The sequence below is a fragment of the Ammospiza caudacuta genome, chromosome 3, assembly GCF_027887145.1.
Source record: "Ammospiza caudacuta isolate bAmmCau1 chromosome 3, bAmmCau1.pri, whole genome shotgun sequence".
Taxonomy (NCBI): Eukaryota; Metazoa; Chordata; class Aves; order Passeriformes; family Passerellidae; genus Ammospiza; species Ammospiza caudacuta.
This window is the reverse complement of record NC_080595.1, coordinates 91475889-91501559: the sequence shown is the minus strand read 5'-3', so window position 1 is coordinate 91501559 and position 25671 is coordinate 91475889. Positions and strand designations below refer to the sequence as shown.

At 38.2% G+C, this 25671-nt stretch overlaps 1 protein-coding gene across 2 annotated transcripts in view; it reads right to left on the bottom strand.

The window, feature by feature from the left end:
- Positions 1-25671, bottom strand: part of MLIP (muscular LMNA interacting protein) — a 103658-nt gene that overhangs the window by 60026 nt on the left and 17961 nt on the right. For both annotated transcript variants that reach the window (XM_058801920.1, XM_058801921.1), the window contains exon 2: positions 785-943. In XM_058801920.1, coding sequence (XP_058657903.1) covers positions 785-943 — 159 coding nt within the window. The remainder of the gene's footprint in view (positions 1-784; positions 944-25671) is intronic.

Here is a 25671-nt window from a genome sequence, read left to right as displayed (position 1 = left end):
TAACCCCTTTTCAAGAGATAGGTCACTGAAATGCTGGAATATGTTCAGGTCAGAGGGCTGTGAACTCCTCCGAAAAGTTTATTACATGGAAAAGCACCCAGAACTGCAGCCCCAGCAATGTCCCAGGGAAAGAGCTGTTACACAAAAGCAGAATTGCCAAAAGCACTAATAGTAACCTGAGGATTGTGGTAGCCTTCCAAGCAGCATGGAATAAAATAACACATTAACTGTTGTGAGGCAGGAAAGAAACAAACAAAGGCTTGACTAAAAGAAGGAGAGCCAGGAATGCTGCACTGCTGGCTTCACTGTTGCAGGAAATCACAGGAAAAAGTTTCCAAAAATCAAAAGCTTGCTTCCACTTTGATGCGTTACTATGCAGCTATGAAAGGAATTGGCACCTTTCTGGAAGCCACAGCACTGGCATTTGCTGAAACCAGGATCCAATGAACAACTCCTGGTCCATTTCCATGTAATAACACTCCTTGCACACCACTCTTGCTGTCATGAAGATTAAGAAGGAATCCCCCTCTGCCACTGCATGACTGACAGAGCACAGAATTGAGATGATCAAGGGTTTCCTTCCAATATAAAGTCTGGCAAAGGCAAAGCAAGCTATTGAGCAGACACTCGCCTTGTCTTGCACAATGATTCCACATCTGGGTAATTAAACCAAGCACAAGCCAAGGAACCACTCAAGGGAAAGGGCTTCAGTTCAGCAATGCTCAGAATAAAATTTTCTTTATCTTTCGAAGAAGTGGAAAAAGTAATGCAAACAAAAATCTACCTTATTTACAATTTTTTGGTTGCTCAGATCCTTTGGTTCCTCTGGAATTGTCACAAGGAACTTAGAGATATCCACAACCTCAAAATGAGTTGGAAGCTGTCCAATGGATGGTATGAATGTGAAGGTCAATGGTTTGGTCCCAGATTCTTGAGAAGAGACCTACAAAACAAAAATTCATTCAACTTCTTTATCCAAATAAAGACAATTTTTATCAGAGTTAATATGAATAACATGAAAGAATGAATCTATATAACTTACATGTTTGTTTTTTACTTTACCTGTAGTTGTTTTGGTGTGGGTTTTTAACTGGCTAATTGTGTTTTAAAGCCTTATTTAACAGACAAAACACTGCCTTGGTTATAACCATCAACATTCTCTATATTCTAGTGGTGGCTCAGCAGACAGGAGAACTTTTGTTTGATAGCTTGCTATTCTTTCAATTTTCCATAACAAAATCAGGAACCATATTTAATCAATTTCAAGGCTGTTTTTATCTTTGTTTAACTCCACTTTAGTAGAACAAAAATTCAATTATACCAGTGTATCTGGGCAAATTACAGTCCCTAGAGTATTTGCTTAATAAAAAACAAATTGGAAAAACTTTTGCTCTGAAAAAAAAAGCAAAATATGTTCACATTTTCTAATGTAAATGCAGCTAATTCTGAGCAATATCAGAAATAAATTGCAAGTATCTTCTCCATTTTCTTTGGGCTTCCGAGCCACCTATACCAAGTAGTTGTTTGTCTGTCTGCTTTTTTCTCCTTCCCCCTGCTGCCCTCTCAGCAGGACTGTGTATATAGGGCCTGAATGCACAAAGACAAGAGAGGGTAAATGAAGGCATTTTCACCTAAATGTTTGATTTTATCACAGTGCTCTCTGTTCACTTGAATCCCCTGCACAGGAGATGGACCAGGGAAAATAATAAGTCCACATCATGGTAAAGCTCTCAATTGCTTAGCCAGATTTCAGGAATTGGAACTGCACATGCACCAGGTAAACAGAGGGAGCCACACCCCAAACCACTGAACCTGATATGCTGACTTTCCCATGACTTGTTGGTGTAAAAAATTCTTTTTTCTGATTCAAAACTATGAAGTAGATTGATATTCCTTTGTTATATCTTATGTAAATCTTATGACTGTTAATTGTCTTTTCAATGAAGTCTAACATGCAGGGGGTTGAACTGTATTGAATCATACAGGAAAACATGATTATTGCCTCCGCTGCTTTTTTTTTTTTCGCTTGTTTGCTTGTTTAAAGTGAAACTAATTGAAGAGCTATGACTCTCATTATGCTTCATTGTAATTTGCATCCATAAGCAAATAGCAATTATGGAACAGAGCAGAATTATGGTTTACATTACTTGATCATCTTGTGGCTGGAACATTAAAATGATGGACACAGATTTCTAGTTCTAAAAAACTCTAGGCAAATATTAGTTACTTCTACTAACAGCTGTCTCCTGGAGTGCTTGGGCAAAACAGAGGCAGGTTATATGTAGAAATGCAGTCAACTCCTCTTTCCTCTACAGTTTGGAACAAGTGTGGTCTCTCAGACACATCCAAGTGTGCAGGTACAAAGTGCTCTCCTACTTTTACCTCCCCCTCCATTTCACACAAGTGACCAAGCACTGGAACAAAAAATGCACGGTCTGAATCAACAGTGAAAGAATAACAGCTAAATGCTGCACCATGCCAGGAGCTCAGGATGTTATTTTATGTGAAGGAGAAACAACAGCTCTGTCCTTCTCTCAGGAGCTAAGGTGCTTGAGTCTGATCATTGCTTTTCATAACAGACCAACACAATTTTTGACTATTATTAGCCAGCACAATAAACACTTAGTCCTTGCACCTGATAAAAGCCAGCCAAGTGCCATCAGCACTCAAGGATGCACTCCCTAGGGAGCAGCTGCCACTCCCCAGGACACAGCCAGGGATGCAGCCTCCAGCCCAAGGGGCCTTCAAGGGGCAGGATTACCTGCACACAGGCAGGAGCATCACATCAGCTTTAGTGATTTCTGTACAGCTGACACCATTCACTGCACCCTGCCTGGGTCTACACTAAAATCAGCTAGAGATGGCCCTTGCCTTCCTGAAGACCTATAGCTTTGCTTTCATCTTCTCTCTCTAATTAGGAAGTGCAGCTGAGGACTTTGACTACCTTGGTTGTCTTCAAAAACATTTTCCCCCTCTACCTCACCCTTTAGTCATGCTCTTGTTTTGACACTTGACAGCAGCTGTTCTGTATCACTGGACATTATTAAGTCAGAGGGCAAAATATTCCTTTTAAAAGAAAAAGGAAGAAAGGGAATAAGTGTGCAATAACAAGCCCAAACACAGACAGATTTATGGCAAATTCCAATATAATGTGTTAGCATTGCTAAACTCCCATTATTTTATTTGCACATTTGTAACAAGGAAATACAAACAAGAAATTAGACTAGAGGCTCCAGGCTGTTGCACAGTAATGGAGATATCTTGATATCACCTTATTTTGTATGTGTCTTACCCTGCACTTCCCGTTTTATTGCTTTGGTGGAAAAATTACAGAACACCTTACCATCTTTGGCCTAAAGACATTGTGGAAATAATCACCAAAATTGCTTGCAAGGTAAAACTATGATTGGAAAATACATTAAAATAGAGAAACAAGATTTTTCTTTTTTTCAGGTGGGAGATGCCATTAAATCATGGCATTATTTATATTCCCCTAGTGTATATTATTTTCTTGACGTTTAGAAAGCATACACAAGCAATTACAATTACTGCATTTCAGACAGTTTCAAGTTGCTAGGTACTGCACTGAGCAGTGACAGGACTGTGCTCCTCTTAGTTTCACTCACAGCAATTGAGAAACAGGTACTTCCAGCTGGTAAAACTGGTCATGCAATCTAAGCTGCTTCACAGAAACCCAGACAAGCAAATATCACATGACTAGCCAGAAAACACAACCATTGCCACTGAGGGAAAACAAAAGATAAGTACAGATAAGTACTTGTGGCTTTATATTATTTTTAAGTTCTTATTTTCATTTTATATATATTTTTTAAAAATAAGTAAAAATACATTGACATTTTAAAATTTAATTTTTCATTTAGAAAAAAGATTTTTATAGCTTTTTTATATACTCATCTTATTTACCATCTCTCTCTCTCTGGCTGATGTTTCTAACCTTGAAGAACTGAAAAGACATGAAAGGCTGGACCTCCAGCACTTCGTTACATCTGTTAATAGCCACTGATATATAGAGGTAAACAATAAAGAAAAAAGCTTCAAATACAAATGTATATTTTAAAAATATATTAAACTTCTTATCATCTTTCCTTCATAATCAGTAGTAGCAGCAGAGGTAATTCAATATCATACATTCCCTGCTGCTGGAATTCACTTGAATCAATACAGTTACAGTGGCAAAAAAATACCAAATGTGACATTTGTTGAATTAAATAACTAAGGAATTCTGGTTTATATTATATAATCAATCTTATGCACGTGAAATACCAGATTTATTATAATTGCAGCCTTCACATTAACTAGTTTTTTGAAGAATAGAAATTGTAGAGTTTAATATAAATAACCTTTATATATATCCATTGGTGTCTATGGGCAGCTTCATAATATATTGCCAAAAAGCTTCAAACCAAAAAATTTATTCTAGATGACTTCCATGAGCTCCTATGTCATCAATTTACAAACAGGTTTGTTGCATAATTAATACCATCAATTTACAGCTGCCCTGGGGATAGTAACTTAAATTATATTAATTTTTGTTTTCATTAGCACAGCTTCTGTAGTCCTTAGTTGTAGAGCCCATTTTTATTGTCTTGGTTACCTTATGAACATAAATGAACACTTCTCTTTAATCTCTCATATGCTCCATATGCATTCAGCATGCTGCCTATTTTGTTATTTAAATAGAGGTTCTATTGTCAATGATTGCTTCTCAGGACTTCCTTCTGGAATACAGATTGCTAAAGTGAAATTCAATATGCTGGGTCACGTTACCACTTCTTCCACTGATTTGTTAATGTAAGTCATTCTATTAATAAAACAACACCCTGAGAAAACCTCATTCTTGAAACATCTAGTTCTTCCTTTGATGACATTTATTTGTTTAAAGGACAGAAAAAGAAATTATGAGTAAATAATAGCAAAATAACAAGTGTGTACATCATGAAATAGAAAAATGTTGACTGAAGCACTGTTTTGGTCAGAGCACAATTTCACATGCCCACAATTCCTGAGTGATAAATATAGCTCTGACACTCAGAGAGAGCACAGCTAACACCATTCAGCCAGCTAGGGAGAGGGGCCATCCAAAAACACAGCCTGAGTTCTCTAATCTCTCCTTAAACTCCTTTTCTATGTTCAGACTAAAGTCAAACCACAAAGAGACATTGCCTCCTCCTCACGACAGAGAAAAATATAGAGAAAAATCTAGTCAGATGGAACTAGCAGTGAATGAGATGTAAGAATCTTCAGCCTGTCCTCATATCCTGACTTGTTACAGCTATCACAGTAAACTAATATGGATTAGCTGTTTATTGTGTAATGAGCTCTGGCTTTTCTAAAACCTTTTACAAACAGCAGCAGATGATCATCTGAACACCAACTTTCTCTCTGTGAAACTTCAGAGGAAAAAGCTAAACCCATTCCAAAGGTCCAGAATGAAATTACAGTCAAGAAGAAGTTTGTGCCAAAGCTCCCAAGGATAACTGTGGCCCAGAAGCTTCCCCAAGCTTTATGATGTGCCCATTTTATCACCTTCAGCAAATCATTTGTGCTTCTTTCATTACATCAACACACACACAAATGCAGACAAGTATCTTTTGAAAATTAATGTGTGATGTGTGAAAAGCACTAGAAAGAGCAAATGAATAATAGTAAAAAAATTTAATCTGTTATTCAAAATGCAAGAGCTCATTCAGATTAAGTGTTTTTTTTCAAACATCATTTTAATTAGCTCTTCAGCCGAGCAGACTTTATACAACTGTAATTGCTCTTTGATACTGCTCTACACATATGCAGTTAAGTTTGATGAAAAGTAAGTAAAAATAACATTTAATTTCCTCCTTTTGCTAAGGGGAAGTAAAATACCTAGTCTGTTATGTTTACTTGACTTAATTAAATGCAGTGTGACTAAATGGTCATAAAATATTAGACCCTAAGATGATCTGGGTTTTTTAATTATATTTCTAGTGTCACTGGCACCCTTAAACTGCTTATTTGCTTTCAGTCTCTGAAACTTCCTAAGAAGCAACATTTCCCAAGTTAAAACACTGTGTTGTAACATCCCAAGCTGCCCTAGTCCATCACCCACATACAAAACCACAGCTGGGTTGTCCCACACCCAGACTGCCCCGGCTTCTCCCTCAGCAGGGAATCCCCTCTTCCTTCTGGCTGTCCTGTGTTCATTTTGCTGTGTGCAACAAGCAGAAATTAAGCTGAAATTTTGTTGCTGATTTTGCCCTAGTGTGGCCAGGCTTGCCATCTGGCCTTCCACAGAAAGCAGTCAAGGACTGACAAAAAAAAGTTCTAAGGCAAAAGAAAACTTTTTAAAATCTGAACAAAACAAAAAACTGGTGCTGTCTAACATGTACATGGTTTGTTTATCAAATATTTTTGTCTTGATCATTGTCAGAAGGCTTCCTGGGAAATGTGAGACTTCAGATCAAATCCAGTGCCTGCAGATAAAGAAAAATATCTGCCTTAAAACAGGAGTCCTTAAAGGTCACAAGACTTATGCCTTCATATGTAAAGCATTCATACTAGCACATTAACAGATACATTTAAAAACTGATATACACAATATATGCTTATGCAATGTCATTATACCTCTGCCCAGCAAAAAAGGCTGCACTCTGGTCAGTCACATTAGTATAGCACAGAGGCAAAAAGATTTCCCATTTTGCAGTCCATTTTTCAACAATTCTGACTTGATTACTCAGTAAGAAATTGAAAATTATAATTTATTCTTTTTTCCTGTAAGTTTCTTGCAATTTCAGCCCTGTAAGAGAGTCCCAAAAATGCTGCTATCACCCTCACAGCAACCTTAAAGCACGTTCTCATTAATCTATTTGACATAATTCCCCTCATTGTGGTTTCCCAAAAGCTGTGCCTATCAATAAGAGGGTGTTGCTTGAAATCAAGCACTGGGAGGATAAATAAATCCCTCCTTACATCTGTCAGAGGTGAGACATCAGTCTTGTGGGATCATGCTAGGAAGGAACTTCAATGTTATAGTATCCCACATCAGCCATTTGCCTTTTGGTGTCACAAAATGTCCGAGTGGTTGAGGGCAGAGGGTTTCAGCCAGAGCAGCTCCCTCCCTGCAGAGCTGGGGCTCACATGCCACCAATTCACATGACATTGTGCCACCACACCCTGAGCACTGCCAGTCCTGCCTGCCACACCTGATGAGAACCAAGCCCAGTGGTGCTGCCACCACAGGTGAGCATCTCTGCTGTTCTCCTTCCAAAAACACACTGCAGAGCAAGTTAGGGAACACACCAGTGGCATTGTTGCAAGCAATGGATCTTGGAAGCAGGTGGTGCCCAGCATCACAGCTGTGCCTGCACATACCCCTGCATGTGTTGAAAACTGCACCCTCAATGAGTCCAACTCATTTTTTGTGTTGTGAGTGGCCAGGGATTGAACCCACAGCCTTGGCATTCTTAGCGTTTGCTTTAACCAATTGAGCTAATCTCCTAGCAGACCATTATACCATTACTTTTGTACACTGGATTAACTGCAGAGTGACTCCAGGAAAAGGATATATATGTGCAAATACTACATGTCATGCTATCATAGCTTGAAGGCTGTTGAAGAAAAACAAGGGATTTTAAAAGATGCTTCCAAAAGTACAAGGACAAGATAATAGCAGAAGCCTTGAAAGTGCAAGTGTGGAATAGGAGCCTTAGGGTTACAAGCACAAATCGTTAGTAATAAGTTGTTACTCACTACAGGAATGTAACCTTGTGTGCTGGTATTACGGATAACAGAGCAAGAAAAGAACATGTTTTATCTGGCATATATAAAACATATCAAACACCATTACATTTAGATATAGGATGTGCTGGCTGATGAAGGAGGAACAAATAAACCGTGAAAAAAGACAGTACAATAGCTTCAGGTGGGCCCAAAGCACAGGGTAAGCCCCACCACCACCAACATCCACCTTCCTGCAAACAGCTGCAGATGTTGGCAGCTCCCATAACGATACACAGAAAATAAAAGAGGTAGAAAAGAGAAAGTTGTCTAGGTTGCTTTCAACTGTGAGACCATTGAGCTGCAATAGTAGGACCATTTGGACTTTAAGTGTATGTCTGTACCTAGACTACACCTTTATATAAGCCCCATGCACATGTGTTTGAGTGCACTTGGGTGAACAGTACAATGAGGAGGGGCTAAGAGAAAACAGATTGAAGAGAGGGTAAGTGTGAGAGGTAGTGCACAAAAGTCTTTCCCAAATGGATAAACTCAGGGGATTAGTGGTCTCCAGTTGAACACAAAATAAATTATAAATTCAGAATACCAAGTATTAGCCCAAGACCCCCAGGACACACTGGAATCAGCAATGAACAAGTTGAACCCCCCTGTATCTGCGGAACCCAGACAAAGACTGCAGGATTACACATACAGCTCACTCTCTAAGAAGCCAAAGGCACAGTAGTAAATCCTTCTACTTCTGTGCAAAGGGCTGTGCCTCCAGCTGGGCATGAGTTAGCGCAGGAGGGTTTGAGAAAGCTGCTCCAGTAACCAAACACACCCTGTGAAAAGTTATCTGCTTTAATAACAACAGCCTCATTCTCTTAGTATCTTGACTAGAAAAAGGGCTCATATAAATGTTGTTTTTGAGAAGTGCTTCCTTCAACTTGTTCCTGTCAGGGAAAAGGGAATTAATAACATTATAACTCTGTGATTAGACTGCTAATTTTCCAATTAGGGTAACTAGAAATTTTTGCATCTCTATAGATGCTTCTCTAGCTTGCATGAGTTGCACAAGGTATTTCATCTTACCTCCCTTGAGGTTTGGTAGTGATTTGGATACAGCAGATGAAATTGAGCATTGTGCAAAGTTTCTGCTCAGTTTTGAAGCACTGCTTTGCTGGTTTGCTTAGATGCAACTGAAGGACTGGTACAGCCCCACTTCAGCAGATGAGTTACACTTCAAATTCCTCCAGGTTAACAGCTGTGTGTGAACTCCCTCATGGACCCTCATGAGGACATGCTGGATGTAGGGCTCTCAAAGCTTTGGGGCAAACCTGCTGTCAGCAAGAGCACTTCAGCAATATTTTGGCAAGCACAACATCATTCGTTTCACAACAGCATTTTCTCTGTGTTTCCCCAGGTATAACCCTATCCAAAACACTCCAGCACAGTGTGAACACCCCAGTCACCCAAGTCTGACAGGAAGAAATGAACAACCATGGCCCTTTGTACCATGGTCACCTGTTAATTGTAGCATTTACTCTAAGAAAAATTGTCCTCTAACCCAAAGGACTACAGCTTCAGGTTCAAATTCATTCTCACTGACAGCATTTTCAGCAAAGAAAATTCTTTCCAGGAGAAACAGAAGGCAGTTTCCAACACTCCCCGCTCAGAGATTGCAGCTACCTCTGTAAGATTTAATGTTCCCATTCCCATGCCCAGGTTAACAGATCCTGTCATTACCTCCTGCCCTGATACAAGCAACCAGCTCCAGCTGCTCTCATCCAAACACCAAAATGCAGTGACATGCTCATACATGACCTACAGCTACTACATGCATGTCTCCACTGACAGCTGTCTCCTCATTTTGACTTTCTGATTTCCTAAAAGTTTCCTTTTCCTCTAATATTCCTCTTTCATTACTGCTGTCTGTTCTCAGCTAAATGAAACTTGTTAAAAATACGTTTAAGTTTTTGATGGCTTTTTCAGTTTAGTTTATTAAAATATTTTCATTTTTTAAAACTGTAGAAAATAAGGGATCTTGAGAGTTAAAATGTTTTGGACAAGTTTTATTTAAGTGGAAAGTAAATATTAATTTAAAAATAGTTGATCTGGCAGGAGGAAAGTAAAGGCTGATGTGATTTGCTTCTGGCAGCACAGATTCTTTCATGTGTTTGGACTCTGCTATTACTATTATTTTAAAATAAGAATCACATCTTCAATAGGTATCTCCTTTTCCACACTGCTACAGCTTGTATCTGGGCACTGGTACTGCTGAGGAACTGTATTTTTGGAGCTGGGATCCAAAGAATATTAATAAGCAGTTGTGTTAAATTTTCAAAAGGCAAATACAACTGCCACCCACATACCAATGACAGATAATAGCACATCTTCCATGTTTTGATATTATCTCACTAAATTATTGTGAAACACTCTCAAATATGTTTTCCAAGATTCAAAAAGCCATCTGGCCTCTGGATTTAACAAGCTTTTTTATCAATCAGAAAAGGGTATTTTGAAAAAAAAAAAAAAAAAAAAAGCAATGCTGTCATAGATTTGAACACAGGCAAATTAAAACCTTAGTCTTTATCTACTTCACATATGACCAGACTGAGGGCTTCCAGTTAATCTGGCATAATTTTTTTTCTACTGTCACTGAGCAGACAGCAGTGAAAGTCTTGTAATACCAGCTAGCCCCTATTCCTCAGCTTCTTTCCACAAAGAAGAGAACAGAGTTCTCATTGATGGCACATTAGGGATACACAGAGTACTTTGGAAATATCTGCTGCTACATTTTCAGTTTTTAAACAAAGCACACATAAGGGAAGGCAGTTAATATTTTAATCCCTAAGAAATTGATTATTTTATCTTGTATTATCAGCAATAGGCTTCCCATCGGAAGCTGCACAGTCACCTGTGCCAGGCATTTAAGGAATAATCAATACAAGCTCATCTACAAGCATTCTTACCTGTCCCCTAATAATAAAACTCAGAGGGTGGATAATTCAGATGCCTCCTTCTGCAGACTGCTGCCTGTAGTATGCAGAGCACAGTTGGAAGATAAATAGAAAATGAACATTAAAAAAGCAGCAACTAAATGTCTGTGATAAAACTGAAGAAGAGGTCATATTTTCCCCTTCTCAACAAGGACTTTCAGAGGTCCTTTTAATGAGCTATTTTCTGAGTAGGTCTGTGTGGGCCCAGAAGAATGCTGGCTACAAAGAGTAATTATTCTGGCACTCAGCTACTAGCAAACAATAAGGTAAAGCTGAATGGCTGTTGGCTTCTTCTGCACATTCACAGGAGGGCATGATAATAAACTTAGAATCTTGTTTTCTTCTCTGTGTTAATCATTTAAAAGCAGCTGTCTTTAAACATTTAACTTGAGCTTTCCCAGATATCAAGAATACTGCATGTTTGACAGTGCTAGGGTCATTTTCATACGACTTTATCCATTGGGAAGAATAGTTACGCTTGGTCCAATTAAATAACTTTATTTTTAGTCATTAAATAATTTTACACTATATATATACAAGCTTGACTTTGTCTCATTAAAAAAAAATGTTACTTTTCCACTTTGGCATAGTAATTCACTAAATACAGTCATGTACCATTCCTCAGATATTTCAGAGTGTAGGAGAAAGAATAGCAGAACTGTAGGAGAACAGCAGACTGTACATTTTGCACCAAGAACAAGCATAATATCTTTGGACAACAAATCTGGGAAGTGAGAAAACACTTGAAGACCAAGTATGCTACTAATGCCTGGGTTCTAAAGAAGAGTCTCTCAAATTTAAGCAAAACCCTGCCAGTGTTACGAAAAATTACCTCAGTGTTTCGGTTGAAAATGTGTAAATAACACTCATGCACAGATGCTACAAACTAATTAAAAGGATCAGAGGCTCAAAGGATTATAAAAAAGAGAAGGGACCTAATTGAAATTAACAAAAATCTACATGCTCTCTACACATCTTTTCTTCAGAAGTTTCTAATATTGGTGACAATGCAATGGAAAACACTTTGGCAGGTAGTAAGAAACAATGTAGGTTCACTCCTTAATTCCTGTATATTTGTACTGTCATGTTATATCTTCACCCTAGGAAATTGGAGGAAGGCATGAATGTAATAATCATAGCTTTAGATTGTTTAAAGAAGCAATTGAATTTATTTACTGACAGAACTACCATATCAGAGATTTTATAAATATTTTTGTCATCTTAGAACAGGTCAAAGCCTATATTTCCTAAAATACCCCAAAATAAACTCAGTACAATCAAGGTTGGTCCTGGCAGTAATTCCAGTATGTTTCATAAGATTCTTAAACCACCCTCACCACCAGGGAGAACTGACTACCCTCAAGCTGTGCATTAAGTGACATTCCTGACATACATTCCATAGGATGGATTCTGTCCCTCCTCCTGTAAAGGACATTTAGCATTTTGATGACGTTGGGAGCATCCATAAGTCAAGGTTCTCTTGCGCTGTTTTCTATAAGCTAAAGACACATTGCCCTCTTCTTCAAACTCTAGGCTTTAGAGCCAAAAATTTTGCAGCCATTCAAAGAGAGCTTTGCTCCTTTTGCCTTAATGAGAGATGAATCTGCAATCTCCCAAAAGCAGAGATGACAGATTCAGAGAAAATATTTCTTGCTTACTGCAGTGCTCTAAAATGTCTGGATTGAGGAGAATCTCACAAGATTTCAGAAGAAATGGTGATTTACTATTTTTTTAATAACTTTGGACCATTTTTTCTTAAAGTCACTTGAAGTAAGTCAAATTTCACCCAAGAATTGAGTAAAAACAAGTATGATTCTGAGTTTCTGAACTTGGTTTTTGATTTCAAAAGGGAAGAAATATATCTTGGATGAAGATTGAAACTGAAATTCAAATTAAGTTAAATAGGAGGTTAATATAAGGTTTAAAAAAGTGAAAGCATTTCAGTTATCAGTTTGTTAGTTTGAGATATCAGTCATAGTTTTAATTTTCAAGAGCGGGGATCCTTAAACCAGACATCAAAAATATATCCTTCATTTAAATTCAACAGAAAAGAAAGACCCTATAACTCATACATTACTTTTTCATCCAATGTTTTGACAAGTTATAAGATTTACAGATAATAAACAGATTTGGACCTAATAAAAGTCCTTGTTCTTGCATCAGCAAATGACTCTTGCAAGTATTCTTTATCCCAGAGATTATATGTCCTGTGAACAATATTAAGAAATGACAAGCATTTTTAATAAAGCTCTCCTACCTTCCTGCACAAGGCACAATCTATGAAAGGTTCATAATCAATGTCTTCTGAACAGTTTAATTAGTTTACATTACACAGAAGCATAGAGAGTCTCAAATTAAAAAAAAAAAAAAAATTAAAACCCCTGAAACTTTAGGTCATGTATCAAGACCATCCTAACAGCAATGTATTGGTAATTCAATAAAATTTTAATTATGCACACTTTTCACTAAATCTTTGGATTATTTTACAGTATTCTACATTCAGTTTTACAGAAAAAAAGGCACTGCTGTACCATTTATGCCAAATTCTTTTTCATAGTGTTGGACTTTATGTTCCTATTGGCTACAGCTCTTTCTTCAGGAAAAAAGTGATGAGGAGCTCAGTCCTGCCACAGCTATCCAGGTGAGGTTTTGATAAGAGCAGAGAACACAGGTCAAGGGGAGAGCTCAGGCACCCAAGAAGAACAAAAGGCAGATACACCCACAAGCCCAGCCCTCTTCCCTCAAACACCCCTTCTCTGATTCTTAAATAAAGTGTAACCACTGAGGTGTTCTCCCAAAAAGTTGTTCCCTCATGCAGTGTTTGTCTCCCAGCTCCAGTCTCTGACTTTGCATCTGCCTTGCCTATAAGGTCTTGTTTGTTAACTAGCCAGAAATCAGCATGAAGAAGAGAATTTAAAAGTTAAGGAAATCGATGTTGTTTTTTGAAGTAACTTAAAAAACCTCTTGTACCAAAAAAATTACTTTTACACTGCTTTTCAAGAAAGATTATTTTAGAAAATTACAAAATATACAAGTAGATTATGAAATTCCACTAATTGAAAAGGTTGCCTTTAATTTTGGTAGAAGTCAGATGCTGTGTTTTGTTGCACGTTGCCTCAACAGACTCTGTATTGCCACTGTACATAGGAGATCCCATCTCCTTTGCAGTTCTGCAGTGGACCAGAAATTTTTCATTTAAGTATTTTCTCCCACACTAAAAAAGTCAGTTTGCTTGAACAAAACCTTTTAACAGAACTTTTGGCTTCATTCATTTTATCTGGATGGTGCCTTGAATCCAGGAGGGAATAATTGGTGGAAGCACGAGAATGGAGAGACAGAATTACTTTTGAAAATGTCTCTCTGAATGACAAGAATAAACTCACCCCACGTTTCCTACAGTGCTGATGAATGACCCAGCTACCAGACTATTTTCAGATGTCTCTTTCTCAGATGTGTTTTTCAGAATAAGATCTGAGAGACATCTTCCACCATTAGCATTGGAAAACAGATTGCCAAAGGTTGAAACCTTCCTCCTGCTAAAGTCTTTTCCTAGTCAGAGCTGTCAGACACAGTTATTGAATGTTAAAATTGTGTTGCAACCTTCCAGAGCTGGAGAAGCATTTGACTCAAAAATCTAAGGCCTTGGAAGAAGGATTTGTGGAGCAGGAAAGGAGCTTTAGGTAACTGTGAGGTCACAGGTTTTGTTTTGCAGCACTCACTGGAACCTGCCTTTTCCCTGCCAGCAGCCAAGAGCCACTGCAGCACCTGATGGTCACAAACAAGCCAGAAAGCTTCAGGTGAAGGATCTGCACATCTGACCTGCCATCAGCCTTTATTCTTCTTCCAAAACAATGCACATGAGAAATGCACACAGTCACAGCTTTGAAGCAATTGGCAGACATTTTTGTTTGGCTCCTCACTAATGCTAAATAAACACAAGATGTAAGGTTGTTCTGACCCACAGCTGTTCTTGGCAAAATTCAACAGCCAAAAAGGTTTATAGACAGTGATTTGTGCTACAAAAACAAAATCAGGTCGGTTTAAGAACTCCTTGTCTGCTACATAGGACATAAAATATTTCTTAGTTGTTGCATTTTCACTCCAATTTACTAGAACCTCAAACACTGAATAGAGCATTCAGGATTAAGAGGATTTGGCATGGTTTCTGTAGTGAGTGTGTGTCTTTGTGTGTGTGTGTGCTCAAATGAGAGACAGGAGAATGTTATGTGGGTGGAGGTGAAGTGTCAAGAATTTGGGATTTGCTTTTGTAAACAGCAGACTATGCACTTGTCCTATAACAATAGACTAGGCCTTGCTCACATGAAACTACTTTTTAATGGATTTTTTTAATGAAAAAAATTAGACTTGAGCAAGATTTTATAGTGGTTTTGAGATTGCATCATAATAAAAATAAAATAGGCTTTCATGCATTTGCACCTGCTACTTAAAAATACACTTCATTCCATGAAGACTAATGAAAGAAGCAGTTCCATAAGAATTATGCTGTATCACTTCAGAAGACCAAATTCTAAACTATCAGCTTGTTTCAACCCTAATTACCAATGGGGCACACTTCAGAAGTTGTTTTCTCATCCAAATTTAGTTCGTCTCTCTTGGAACGTGTGCATCTGATTGCAAGACTATTTTTAAAGGTTATTATCTGTCAGTGGAGGTACAGATAGTGAATCAATCATCTAGGGACTGCTGGACATCCACAACTGCAAAATAAAAAAAATACTGTGGTGCAAATGGATTTATTTAAATAGCCTACCATTACTTCTTCCCTGGGTAGCATGAGAACGTGTCTCTGCTAACAGGGGATGACTTATTTGAATGTTAGTCAAGCATTTGCAGTCATATGGCCTTTCATAACTGGTAAAACAAGGCTGAAACATCCCGAAAAACTCTTTTGCAGTATTTCTTAGCCAGCAACATTGAATTCTACTTCGCTTCTAAGATATTTATCTTGCTTTTTTTGTTTCTTTTTTTTTTCCTTTGCTGTCACCGCTTTAAAACATCTGTTGCACAAATACACACTTAGAAAGTATATTCTGGGAAAGAATTCTTATACACTGCATCCATCACTGCAACTGATCAGCTAGATAAACCCTCTGGTAAGGCTTTACATTTCTTCCCTGTTCACACTGACTGCACACTTCGTCAGGAATTGTAAAAATTCACTCACTAAATTATCAAACACAACTTCTGAGAGCCTAATGAGAGCTAGTTCAATGCAAAAACTTTTTCATTCTTATTAATATTATAAAATGACAATAAAATTATTGAAAAATGAAATCTAAACTAAAATAAAAAAGAGGCATAACATCTTTGAAGAATATGCAAAGAATGTCATTTATTCATATAGCAGCAAAGGAAGGTGCACAAAAATTCACCAAGAATTGGTTTGCTGTTAGATTTTGACATCAAATGTAAGAGATTTTCAAACACACAAACTGTTCAGAATGCAGAGAAACATTTAAAGCTTCTTGAAATTTTCTCAGGAAAATTGAATCATTGGGTGGGGGAAGCCAAAAATCAGAATATTTAAGGGGAAAAAAGTTAAAATATTCGGTTAGTAAAAGGTAACAAAGAGGGATTCATTTAACAAATACATAGAAATTCCACCAAAAAATCCATATAAATAATTAACATTTAGGGCAATGTAGAAGCAGCAAAGGAATAGGTGTTGATCAGGACATGGGAATGGAAAGGACAATTTAGGTCCCTTAAATTGCTCTGGCCCAGTGAATATTCAATTAGTTAAACAACACTAAAGACTTTCATTAGGAGAAACTCACTGACATACTCTGTGCCTAATGATGAAGTACTGTAATTGCCCAGCAAATGGGGAGATGTGAGCTCAGCTCTAACGCTGGCCCCTCTGTGCCAGCTCTCAGACTCAGCCTGAGACAGGACTCTGCACCACTCTGGCTGATCCACAGGGGCACTTTTCACAGCCTCATTCTCGTAAGAAACTGATCCCTACGTTAGAGGCCTAAATTTGGAAGGAGTCGCAGCTGAGAATGCCGAACAGGGGAGCTGCTCCCTGGGGCTCGTGTCAGGGCCTTACCGCGTCCAAGGGCCAGGGCTCGGATTCTTTTCCACAGCAGCTTTTCCTGATGGCTCCCTGAGGCAGCTCCACCACTCCAGGGTCACAACTTTCCTGGGTGATTACTACAGATAGATCCAAATTATCCCTTCCTAAGCTCCAGAGCTCGGGAGACCTGAGCCAGTCTGGGTCACCAGCCACGCAAATAGAGGCTAATTGTGTAACACGTCACCTAATTTAATAAGCAGAGCACAGCTCTGTGCTAGCCAAATGACTCATCCTCCACACCAAAGTGGCTCCCATCCAGATGGAGCATGGTGGTGTTTCTTCTCCTTCAAACATGGCCCTCCAAGCTTTAGAGGGGATGTGCCTGTGTGCATGTACAGAAATGTGCCCCTTGTTGATGGAGTGACAAAACTATCCTTTGTCCCCTCAAAAACAAAGAAGCCCAAAAGTTTCTCTCTTTTAGATTAGGTGAAAAGCCACCTCATAGGCCTAGGGGACTTCACCTCAAACTTAAGGAGAGCCAATTGGACTGGAGAAAAAAGTCCCATCTGGGCAATTTACTAGAAAAAGTAGAGAACAGAGACTGATTGCTTTTGTGAGGTGTTTTACCAGGAGCAAGAACCTCCTGCACCTGGCTCGGTTTTTCCCTGTAAGAAGTTTGTTATTTTGCTTTTTATTAAACCTTTTTGTTTCCAACACTGCAACGGAAGCCATCCTGCTGATTTTATGCCTCCAAGGGCAGCTGAGCTATCCTGGGTGAGAAATAGACCTCCAAGAGCTTATGAGACCTGGCTCGAGGAGGCTCCTATTACTAGCACAGGCAAAACACTGCACGGCACCTGCAGATGAGTCCTGCAGAGGCAACACGGACTAAGAGCCACTGTGGTCCCACCGCTCACATCTCAGAGGTTCCAGCAAGCAACTCTCAGTTCTGACAAAAGATCTTTTTTGTCCAAATGTGTGCTGCTGAGCTGTTTGTGCCCTAGACAAAACCCCACGCTTTCTGTACACTCCCACGGTACCTACATGGTGAAAATGAAAGTCTACAGCCGAATCAACTCCAGTGATATCTAGAGCGCTGTCATCATGAACCTGTGCAAGCAAATGCCTCACAGCTCAGGTTCCCACCACCCATTCATAGTCCATATCAGTTATATCACCCCAAAATCCCTGTACTTTGGAGGGCTTTGCAATTTGCAACATAGTGTTTTCCAGAGTACCTCTGCTAGATCAGCCTAATATTTTGATACCAGTCATTCACATTCAGAAGTCAGCAACCTCTAATCATTTTTAAATTGCAATCAAATGATTGGCACATCTTAAAGATGTATCAAACATTATGTAAGTAATAGTAAAATTCCATTTTTAACAGAAAAAGTATGCTGTTCCAGACATCAAATTTTGATGGAATTATCAAAAATGGATTTGTATTCTGAAAAAAAAAAATCTTTGAATGACATTGAATCTTTCACTACTTGAATTGCTGGCAATGAAATTAATTGTATGACAACCCCTCATTTGAAAATGTTACCTATAAACATTTCATATTCAAACCAATAAGTACTATCTTTGTCACTAGGGGGGGAAAAAAGCACAAAAATAACTACTGCCTTCTAAAGGAGATATTAAGGGCAACACTAACAAGTAAACTGAAGCAATATACGATAATATTCCTGCCAAGGAATGTCATGACAAAAACACTATGATACATATGTCAATACACACCAATGTTATTTTAACATCAAAGAGAGTCCTAGGTCAATGTTTTGCATGGCTGGTGATAAAACTGACACTGGTAACAGCAGTATTACTTATCAAGATGTGTTATGTCAGCTTCCTTCTGTTCCTGTCAAAACTGAAAACGTATAGTGATAATGCACTACATATGCTACCCACCTCTCTGCCAGCATCAACCTAACTTATGCCAAATCTTTCTAGAAACACTAATCAACATGCCCTGCTACAGATAGCTGAGATACTGAGGCTGTCTAATTTAAGATGCTGATGAATAAGTAATAAACTTTCAAGCATTACAAGCAAACTAAGGTTCTGCCAATGTAGACACTATAAAAGGCTGGCAGTGATTGCAGCTGAATATTCTAATAGCTTTTATATTATGAAAATGCCTCATTTATTTAGTACCACATATTCCATCTAGTAATACAATAATGGCAGTATAACAGAAATGTCTGATTACTCATAGAAGACCTTGAAATAATTTTACTGGTTTTCTCCCAGTGAAGATTTTATTAAAGACCACTGCAAACACTTATGCAAGAGATACGGTGCATTTTCCACTGTCAATAAAGGAGAAAAAAAACTTTCTAATCATCATTTTAGCCTAACTACTGTTTTCCAGCCTTCATAAAATAAAAACACGCCTTAGAAACACTCATATGCATGACAGCAGCTTTTCTGGGCCCAAGTATCACCTTCAGGAAAGACTAATCCCTAAATCTCTAGCAATTTGGGACCGGCCCTTTGTAGCTCATTCCCACTTGCACGGGCTCTGGTGAACACTGCCTGCAGTGGTGGCAGCAGGTGCCCAGGTCACAGCCCCTGACCCTGACCAGTGTGTCCATGGCTCTCTGAGACCACAGGGGGACAAGGTAGTGCTGTATCTGCCCAAACCAGTTATGAGTGCTGAGGAGGGGAGAGGTGGGATGGAAATTCTGGGACCAGAGGGGCGTCTGAGATTTTCACTCTGAGATTTCCATTGATTTCAGTGAAGAAATGTCATCACATTTTTTCCAGAGTACTTTAATGAAAATGCATATGTGAGGTCAGATGTGCTGCTCTTACTTTCTCTAAAGAGAAAAGAAAGCACAGGGTGGACTTGGGTTATATTCTGTCATGGAAACCTCATCTAATCCTGCACTAGATCCTCCCAAAACATGAGACACAAGATCATAGCATTGACAAGGCTAGATATTATTACTGTGTTCAATTCAGAACTAAATGTAAAATATACATTATATCTTACTCCTTATATGAGTCTCCAGAATAACAATCTGTTTTTGTTATTATTCTTTTTGGCTTAAATATCCATCTCATTAAACAAGACACATGACAGGGAGTAAAATATTTGAAGAATCACTTACAAAAATGCTAACAACATCATTACTTCACAAATTTTATGCCTTAAAGGGTTTAAATGCTGTCAACTTGGAAGATATTTCCTCTTTTCTGTCCAAATTTAGGAGCAGTATATCTTGTATGACTGAAAGCACGCCATGAATATTATAGATGGTCAGAAGTCATGTATTAGTTTGTCAGATTTTACAAAGGTTTCTAAACAACTAAAAAAGCCCTTGTTGTTTATATGAACAAATTACATCTGTGATCTTTGCAGTAAGCACCATCTGAGACAGAAGGTTTTACATTTACAGTGATTAGCATGAGGTTAATCTCCATCAGTCAACTGCAACTGTGATAAAATACACTAGAGCCCTTGAGCTTATGGTGTGCAAATCTACAAAAGCAATTCTATTTCTTTGCCTGTTATGGAAGTGAAGTTTTTTTATGACAGCCAGCCAAATTCATTTCTAGTCATAGAGAAAACCAATATAAATGCAATAGTCTCAGGATCTGTCTGTTATCTCCAAAAAGAATCCATTGCATGCTTCAATGTACATAAATGTGTATAAATATCACTGCACCTTGTCAAACCCAAATTCTCTAAAGGCATTCCCAAAAACATACTTGATCCATGCAGTAAGTACTGCAATGAAAGACAATTTTAAATTAAACCAAATAGCCTTAAAATTGACAAGGACATGACACTGAGGAAAGGGAAAGCAAATGAACCCATATTCTTTAATACAGTCCCCACAACTGGTAGGCAAATGCTAAGCTATACCTTGAATGTGACAAAGTAGCAAATAGCTTTCTAACCACAAAATCACCATGATATTTGTTCCTTTGGGGTGCAGAATCTCTTAAGAAAAACAAAGCTTTGTTCATTAACACGGGTCTTGGTTAAACCAGAGATCACCTAGTGATCAGCTTCAGACTTCTTCTCATCCATACTATCTCTTGATGCATAATTCCATACAAAGCATTACATACCATATTGCACCATTCCTGTAGAACACTCTGCTGCAGAGCAGCACTTCAACATCATAGAAACCATTGCAGGTCTCTTCTTTTTCTTTAAAGCTGTCTAGATATGTTGTTAATAGTAAGCAAAACAGAAAAAAATCTGACACTGCTGTGCCTATGAGAAAGCATTACAATAATGATGGAGCAAAGTTTATATAGAGCTAAAATTGTGCAGTAGTAAAGAATGAATCCTGCAGCTTCAGGAAAGCATAAAAAATCTGAAGTATCGGAGGAGGAATTCATTAAAGAGGCAAAATTCATCTGAAGGTGCATTAAGGGACTGTGGGGTTCTTCTCCAGCTGATGGGAGCTGCCAGCACTCCTTGTATGTCCCTGTGGCTTCACTGGTCGACATCTCAGAGCCAGTGGGGAAAAAACCAGAGCAGGAAGATATATTCAGCTGGGGATCAGGAAGCATTTTCCAGTGCCATCCAGCACTCTGAAACAACCCCTCAGGACATTAATGCAAATTCTGGGCCAAACTTCAGCAATCAGGCTTTTAGTAGCACAGGAAAACAGGCAAGTCTCAAAAAGTATTTCCTATATAAAATGTTATCTAATATTATCATGAATCTATATAATTTATTTATTACAATGCTTTCCATTAGCATATAACCCATTTCTAAATACCTTCCTAAATATTGTTTAGCATCTAATTCATATCCTCCATAAGCTATTCTCCATAAGTTGTTTGATTTTATAAGTTGTTTCAATTTCAAATATTCTTTCTATTACACTAGTGAAAGGCTGGCAATACAGAGATGGAAACACTACCAAACAAGTGTGGGTGTTTTTCCTTTGCAAATCAGCTTTCTGAATAAAGTCTGCCTGAAGAAACTTAAAGCCATGTATTCCCCAACCACCAGGCAAGAGGCCATTCTTGCAACAGGTAATGCTCATTCCCTCTTCTATTACACTGCTTTATATTCAGAAAATATTCAGTCTTTATGATTGCTTATTGGCCACCAATAATAAAGGGACATTATTAATAGAGTATGAGATTTGGGGGCTGGATGCATCTTTAGGTTGGTTTAAAGAAATTATTTAAAGACTGGGTCTCCAGGATGCTGGAGGCACCCACATTCCCCTGTGCCACTCCAGCAGGATGCCTTCTGAAAGGGGACAATTATTATTATTTTCCCTTTCCCTTTGTATTTAACAGAAATTACCACCCTGTGGATCTCTATTCTGTGAGGGGGGCTCAGATCAAATTCACAGTAACAAAGGACTTATCAAAATAACTTCTGCTTTCTGCATTTGGAATAGAGATATGGTTACAGACCAGCACCAAAATACTCAGAATATACTGTAAAATGGAGCCATTGAAGCTGAAATGGATGTGCTGGGGAAATTTTCATATATGAAAACCTTGAAAGCCCATTACTTGAATTGAACTAAATATTGCTTTTCCAGAATTTCGACTGAGATGTTTGAATTATGTCTAAATCTTATTCTGGGTGGGAAAAGCTTTTCATCTCTGGTCCTGGAAAAGGAGACTTCTTCCTAGCTCTGCACTGTAAACTAGCTGGCAAATATGATCAGTAAGAGCCATTTAATTTTTTTGTCTTCTGTCATCTCTAGCTCAAGAATTGTGGTATAAATCTGGAAAATAAATAGGAAGAGACCACATTTGTTTTAGACCAAATGAGCTGAAAATAATCTACATGCCATTATATTGCACTGTCTCTTGGACTAATCTACATAATCTACAGAAATTTGGAGTGCTCTGTCTCAGGGCTGATGTTTCCTTCTCTCTTAAGGCTTACAGTACCTTTAGAACAGCGGGCTCGGTGGTGAGAAGGGAGACAAAACTTAAGATGTCCCTCCAAGACACCCCTCTGGGGCTTAAACGAAGCAAATGTGGGCATCATTTTACAAATGCAGGGGAGGGGCCCACAACAAAGAGAAGGCAGCCAGCTCCATGGTCTCATGCATGTCTGGGGTCAAGTGGAGGTACAGCATCTTCTAGAGAGCCTGCAATAACCACATCAAGTGTCAGTAAAACTGGCTAACTGACCTACTGACCTTTTTTTTTTTTTTTCTTAACCACTTTTTATTTTTTTTCTTTTTTTGGGAAGGCGTAGCCAATTCTGATTATAGCAGACTGAGGCTAACAGTTTTATATATACTTATTTCCACTTCATACTACTCAACTTCAGGAAACTGCTCAGTTAAGCCTGCTTGATTTGAAGAGGAGCAATCCAGTGAGCAATGTGACTGAGAGAAAGAGCAGCAGCTCTTTTCCAGCTCTCATCCAGCCCAACTCCTTGTCTGCAAGTAATGTTCTTTGTCTCCTTAGTTCAACAGTTCAGATTTTTGCTTTACCTTAGGCAATGTAGAATTTTTCCCTTGAGAATTAAGTTTTCTTGGACAAAAGAGCCTAAGAAAAAATAATTTCAAAAAACTACTGCCAAAGATTTCTGATTTCAGTCCAATAAGTGCAAGCACAAAGGAAATTGGGTTAATCTGACACCAGGGGCAATGAGTCAGAGTATCTGGTTTAGTCAAACAGGTACTAAGTGCGTTTACTTGCTATGGGTACCATGGTCAGTACCTTTGATAAGTATCCTGGATTTAATTTCTGTCTGTGTCACTACATGTCTATAGGTACAAATGTATCACTCCAATAACAATCCTCTCTCTTCCTACAAATGTCCTTCTTTCTTTGTAGACAGAGTGTCCTTTGTAAAGTCACTCTTGTTTAAATGAGAAAACCTGTTTTGTCTGTAAAGATTTTATATCGCAAGGCATTTTTCCCTAGAACCGAATTTTTCTGCATTATGATTTTCTAACAGAAATAGAAAGCTAGATGAGAACAATCAACTGGCTCATCTGTTGCTATAATTTCAGTTAATTCTTGCAAGAATTTTTGCAGAGTTCCTGCATAATTTTACTGCTTTAATTCATACTCAACAGAGTATTTACACTCTGAAATTAACCAAAATTCAAGCAATGGAAGTGGGATATTTCCACATGTTTCTGCCTTGTACTTTCATGACAAAGGCATAGAAAAGTTCTCTGAAGTCTAAGTGAAGTTTTCATTTATTATTTGAGGGCAGATACACTGACTGTATCTATGATGATCAGTGAATACACAGTAGTTAAATAATTTCCATCTCCTTCTAACAAATGAATACTGGGTGAAAAGCATTTATTAAGTATATGTAAATCATCCCGTTAGCAGATTTTTTTTTCTCCACATTTCTTAATTCTATTTTCCCAAAACACAATAGGGTTGCCAAGGAAAATACAGATAATTACATTTATCCTACAGCCATTTTTTTCCTGTGGGTGTGATTGCCCTCTCTCAGGACATGTGATGTCCCTTCACAATTTTTTCTTTCCTGACTAGTAACTACTAAATCAGAGACTGTCCTGAATTCACAAACACAGCAAGGAGAGTAACCTTCCAGGACTATTCTGTTTGACAATTCAATAAAGGAATCTACAAGCCTTGTGGATCAATCCCCCTGCAGTGGTGATGTCTAAATGGCAACATTCCCTAAGAGGAAGGAGTTGTGGTTATTACAACTTGGAAACTGCCGTACTTAATTTCACATAATTAACAGTATTGAATTGAATGCTCTTCTGACCATTTGATCCTTTATTGTTCGAGAGAGAAACACGAGCAGAGCCCTGCCCAATGTACCAGAAAGAACATACAGGATGTAGTAGGATATCAAAAGAGGTTGAGGGAAGAAATAGCTTCAGAAAACATAAAGAAAAGACAAGAGTGTGTAAGATAATAAATGCCTGACATACTTAACATGCTGAAAATATTTTTCCAGACTGGAATCCCCTCTGCTATCAATCAAAAACAGTGGTCCTTAATATAGCCTAACACTTTCCACAGGAGTAGGAATGCCAGTGGCTGTTTCTTGGGACTGTGCCCAGATTTCAGTCTGCATTTTCCCTGTATTTTCACTTGTGTATATCTTGAAATTCACATCTAAAGTTTTGCTGTGCCTGCTGATACCTCTGTTCCACATCAAATATAACTCTGAGCAATTAAATTGAATTAAATTAATTCAATTTAACAGAAAAAAATAGCATTGCAATAATATGAAAAGCCAAAGTTTCTGCAAACTTACTAGGGGCGTTTCCTATACAGACAATTAAGGAAACATAGGTATTTACCAAATCTACATGTGAGTTTGTTCAAGGCTCCATTATGACCAAAGGAGAGAGATTAGACACTAAGAGTGAAGACAGGCATCTAAACTACATCAGAGAATAATGCCCCAGAAGTCCTTACCTGGACAACCTCTTCAGATGTAAATGCAGTTGTCTAAATTCAGGAGAGATGAATCTCAGCCTACTGATTAGCCTTGTTAGCCAAAATAAGAATTTCTAAATTACTGATTTAGGGGAATGAAAATCACATAATTGAGGCAAGGTCAGACACTAAATTAGTAGGAGAAAAGGGACTTAACCTAAGGTCTACCTACTCTCTCCTCTTCAATTATTTCTGAAGACAACTAAAATATTGAAATTTTTTGTAGGTCTCAAACACTTAGAGCCTGCCTGCCACATGCAAAGTTCATAGCATAGGTCTTGAATAAAATTTAAACAGTACTCTGATACTTTCTTTGCAATATCTGCATTGAAATATCATGCTGGCACCTGAAATTGTACTGGGAATGAATGCTGGAATGTCAGAAATATTAAGAAATAGGTCCGAAGTTCTTTTTTGGTTTCATTTTTTTTTTTTTTTTGAGGAAAGCTTAGTGCTAGAATGCCAGAAAGCACAACTAGGAACTAAATATCATTTGCTGTTAGTTATAGAAACTGCTTAACCAGGGTAAGG